Genomic DNA, 5,000 nt, shown 5'->3' with positions numbered 1-5,000 from the left:
ACTTCAACCCCTGAGGGACCTCTACCCCTGAGGGACTTCAGCCCCTAAGGGACCTGCGCCCCTGAAGTATATCGTCCTGGAAATGACTTGAACCCCTGAGGGACGTCTGCCCGTGAGAGACTTCAACCCCTAAGGGACCTCTGCCCCTGGGGGACTTCAGCCCCTAAGGGACCTCTGCCCCTGAAGGATATCATCCTGGAAAGGAGTTCAACCCCTGAGGGACCTCTGCCCCTGAGGGACTTCAGGCCCTAAGGGACTTTTGCCCCAGAGGGATTTTCGTCCCCTAAGGGACCTGCAACCTTAAAAACATCATCACCTTCTTACCTTGCTCCCTGAATAGGCACTTCCGTATTCGAACATGCAGCTTATGAACTCGACTTGTTGGTCTACGTTGTACATGTCCACAACGCAGCTCTGGACTTTGTTTCCGTAGCACTCGTTAGGGCCATGTTGGCACTGGAAACTGATGGAGTTCCCATCAGGAGTGGCCTGAAGGAGATCAAGAGAAGAGGAGGGTCGGTGAGCAAGACTTAGGAGGCGAAGGGAATACATGGATGGGAGAGAGAAAGAGAAGGTGACTGGAATCAAAGAAGGCGTGGAAAGGGAACGAGAAGCGTCGTTTTATCCAGCGCTTCTGTCCATGTGGATGATTTGAAGGAAGGAGTGAGGAGTAGTGAAGGCTCAGAAGATAAATAGTTCTTATGGAATGGGAGTATATTTTGCAGTGGAGGAAGAGGAGAAAAAAAGAAGAAGAAAGAGGCGGGTGAGAAGAACGTGAAGAAAATAAGAAAATCCGTACCAGGTGACACATTTGATTTTATTTTGGCTACCGTCAGGCTATTTCATTCATCTGTTTCGTACCCATTTGATGGGGAACGGGTTCTAGCTTATATCAATCAACTCGTTCCATGCACTTTTCTTTATTATGCAGTCTGGTAGCACTTAATCTAGAGCAACGTTTCTCAACCTTTTTACCCTTGCGTAACCTTTAAAATAAATTGTATGTCTCAAGGAACCCCTGCGCAAAAAAAAAAAAAAAAAATATACACCATGTCTTTCTCATTTTATTTTCATCGTAATAATAGGTTAGATAGAATGATGCCTATATTACATTACTACAATAACCAAGAATATGTCGTGCGTGTTTAATTAAATTACGTATATGAAATTGAATAAAAATTCAAAAGTGCATTAGCTTATCTCACTTGTTCTCGCGGAACCCTTGGGGACCTTTTGCGGAACCTTAGGGTTCCGGTGAGCCCTGGTTGAGAAACACTTATCTAGAAATTTAATCGAGATTATTTTTGGCGAAGTGAGGCAGAGATTTGTCGGACAGGAAAGAATGATGGACAGGAAAGAATGATGAAGAAAAATAGTAAAGACAGTATAGAAAGCATAAGTAGAAGGGGTGAAATCGGGGAGACGACCGAGAGTGAGATGGAGGGATGTGGTGAAGGGGGGCTTTGGATGCATGTGGAATGCCCGTCGAGCAGGGAAGAGAGAGTACAAGAGATGGGACGTAAATGGATGAAGGGATGACGCAGCCTGAAGGGATAATCTTATCACATTCATAATTTCATTTTGAGTGAATGAGGTAGGTGAGTGTGTGTGTGTGTGTGTGTGTGTGTGTGTGTGTGTGTGTGTGTGTGTGTGTGTGTGTGTGTGTGTGTGTGTGTGTGTGTGTGTGTGTGTGTGTGTGTGTGTGTGTGTGTGTGTGTGTGTGTGTGTGTGTGTGTGTGTGTGTGTGTGTGTGTGTGTGTGTGTGTGTGTGTGTGTGTGTGTGTAGGGGGGACATACTGTGTGCCTCGCTGTATAGCTTGTGAGACAGGAGGGATGGCTGAATGTGGGTGTGTGCTTTGACTTGGCCACCCTCCAAATAAGGCGGATAGGTCTCAAGTATATTAGTCTTGTGTTTTTATCTAAATCAACGTTGCATTGATGTCCTTGTACGGACATGGACCCTGGGTGGAGGACTATGCTGAGAACCTCATTAAATCACATGACTAAGGACAGAAATATTCATTAGGGATGAGGAGAACATCAGACGAAGCGTCTTACCCTGAGACAGGTTAATCTTCACTCCCAGATCTAATCAGATCCAACCCTCTCGCGCCCGAGGGAATAAAGAGAATAGCCTGGTGGAAGGTAAAAGAAAAGGGAAAAGTGCCACAAGGTAGGAAAAGAGTTAAAGACGTGATTGAGAAGTCATCAATACACAACATGTGACGCGCTTGAGGTCGAAGACTATGTACTTTTGTTTTTCTTTTCATTTTTCCTAAAATGAAAGGTGGTTATATGCGTGCTCTTTTCCCTTAAATACTTGCTTTTTTAGGTTAAAAAAAAGAATACCAATAAAAGATGAAACAAAATAAAACAACATGAAATAGAAAACAAAACAAAAAATTATAACGGGACAAGCGGACACCTACCGTTGCCTTTCCAAAGGGGATGATGGTGAGGTTTACCATGTTCTTGAGAACGGGCCAATTCCTGTGGAGTTGCTCCAGGACGAAGTCCCGCGTGTCTGGGCACAGAGACTCCATGTACAAGTGTACGTTGACCAGTTCGGAGGTCTGGGCCGGTGGTGCTACCTGGAGAAGAATAAAGATTAGCGCCTGGAAGACGATGTCAAGTATCAGATCGAGGATGAGATCATGCATTACGTCAAGAATGAGGCCATGCATGGCGTCGAGGACAAGGTGGGCGAGCGTTCATGTGTTCATACAACAACAACAACAATAATAATGATAATGATAATATACGGTTTATTGGGTATAGCAGCATTACTGCTGAAAATGTAGAGCCTACAGAATGATAAGATTATAAAATATAACAGTGAAAAGATGTTGTTACAAGTGTGTGTGTGTGTGTGTGTGTGTGTGTGTGTGTGTGTGTGTGTGTGTGTGTGTGTGTGTGTGTGTGTGTGTGTGTGTGTGTGTGTGTGCTTGTATATATGTATACATAGCATATGTGTGTATTCGTTGTTAAAAGTATATTATCAGTATCATCTAAACATTTACTATAATTGTTTTTACCCTCATTGATTTAATCTTTCTATTCAAGGTTTTGACCTTAAACAATCTCTATGAATTAACTACTAATATGTCAAGGAGGAAGTGCTTGTTTCCATTTCTTTTTCGTTTTTTTCCTGATAAAATCCTCATCAATTCAGTTATTTCTTCACACGTCTGTAATCAGTAAAGACCCGATTACCTTTTTGCCTTTATTTCATTTAGTTTCACTTTCATTCATTTACATTTACTTGTATGGAGGAAGAAGCCTTTTGATAAAATCCTCATCAGTTCAGTTTTTATTTCACACGTCTGTAATCGGTAAAGACCCGATTAACCTTTTTGCCTTTATTTCATTTTGTTTCACTTTCATTCATTTACATTTACTTGTATGGAGGAAGATGCCTTTTGGTATATTTATATATTTGTTTATTTATTCACTTATTTATTCATTCGTTCAATCATTTATATATTTATTCATTCATGTATTTATTTATCTATTGACTTAACTATTTGTTCATTTATTTATTTACAAAGGATTACAAAGGAGGAGCATGCCGACAGGAGACCTTTTGGCCCATAACTAGGTAGGATGCGAAAAAAATATATATAATAATAATAAATAAATAAGATGATAATGATATAGATAACAATAAACAGTATAAATAAATAGGTAAACTAAATAATAAACAAACAGGTAAATAGTAAATAATAATAAATGGACAGATAAATGATAAATGATAATCAAGCAAATAACAAATGGCAGGCATTACAGCATCTTCTTAGGTGTTTATTTAAACGAATCTTGAAGCTTCGAACTGAACTACATTACACGGTCTCTGCAGGAAGTTTATTCCATTCATTAACTACACGGTTGGCGAAGTTGTTTCTACCCACTTCCAAATTAAATCTATTCATACATTCATTTACTCATTTATCTATTCATTCATTCACTTGATTATTCATTTATCTGCATATTTACTTAATATCACTTATTCATCTATTTATCTATTTTTATTTCGGTATTACCCATTCTGCTTCGGCTGTCGCCAGGCGATTTTGTAAGTTATACAGTTGTTACACAATAACGACCGTGTATGTGTATATATATATATACATACATATATATATATATATATATATATATATACATATATATACACATATATATATACACATTTATACACACACATATATATACACATATATATATATATATACATATATTCATTGTATATATGGGCAGGAGATTTTCTCTCAAGCATGTATGGTTAAACTTAATGGCAAGATTATTATTGCAGAGTTTTTTATCTGCCTTTTCTCTTTCTCTGAGAATCTTTTTCCCTTCCACGGGAAGTTGTCTTATAATGTCACCATATGACATTGTATTGTCAGTTACTTTGGGCATGGCTTTACCAAAGTGAAAAACTGGCCAGAACGCGTTTTCACACTACTTAGTGCATATATATATATATATATATACATATATATATACACATATACAAATATACATATATATATATATATATATATATATGAGAGAGATTGGGCGGTGAGAGTAAAACGAAGACTATCTAGGAATTGATTTACTCAACCGTTTCGACCCACTTGGTCTTCTTCAGAGAGATGTCGCATTCGTTTTACTCCCACCACCCAATCTCTCATTTGCTCTTTCTCCATATATATATATATATAGTATATGTATATATATACATTATATACATATACATATATATATTATATATATACATTATATATATATACATATATCATATATATATATACATACATATGTATGTATATTTTTTCAAATGCTTTCAAGAAAACTTAAGCACACAAAAATAAGTACATGAACGCATCATCACGTAAAATTTTCAACGTAACATCTTCGCTACGGTGATGTCACTTACAAATTTTATTCTGGCTGAAGTCAGGTGATTTTGTCCAACCGAGGAAGAGGGGGTTGGTCGATGCAGATGGGTCTCGACT

At 38.1% G+C, this 5,000-nt stretch overlaps 1 protein-coding gene across 4 annotated transcripts in view; it reads right to left on the bottom strand.

Moving 5' to 3' along the window:
* The window catches only part of LOC143029685 (uncharacterized), a 102,483-nt gene that overhangs the window by 22,216 nt on the left and 75,267 nt on the right, over positions 1-5,000 (bottom strand). For all 4 annotated transcript variants that reach the window (XM_076192515.1, XM_076192516.1, XM_076192517.1 and 1 more), the window contains 2 exons: positions 2,430-2,591; positions 325-489 (listed from right to left, as the gene is read on the bottom strand). In XM_076192515.1, the coding sequence (XP_076048630.1) occupies positions 325-489; positions 2,430-2,591 (327 nt within the window). The remainder of the gene's footprint in view (positions 1-324; positions 490-2,429; positions 2,592-5,000) is intronic.

The sequence above is a fragment of the Oratosquilla oratoria genome, chromosome 11 (genome assembly GCF_046742065.1).
Source record: "Oratosquilla oratoria isolate Oo_2021 chromosome 11, ASM4674206v1, whole genome shotgun sequence".
NCBI classification, from domain to species: Eukaryota; Metazoa; Arthropoda; class Malacostraca; order Stomatopoda; family Squillidae; genus Oratosquilla; species Oratosquilla oratoria.
Note: the sequence above shows the minus strand (reverse complement) of the source record. Positions and strands in the feature narration are given on the sequence as shown.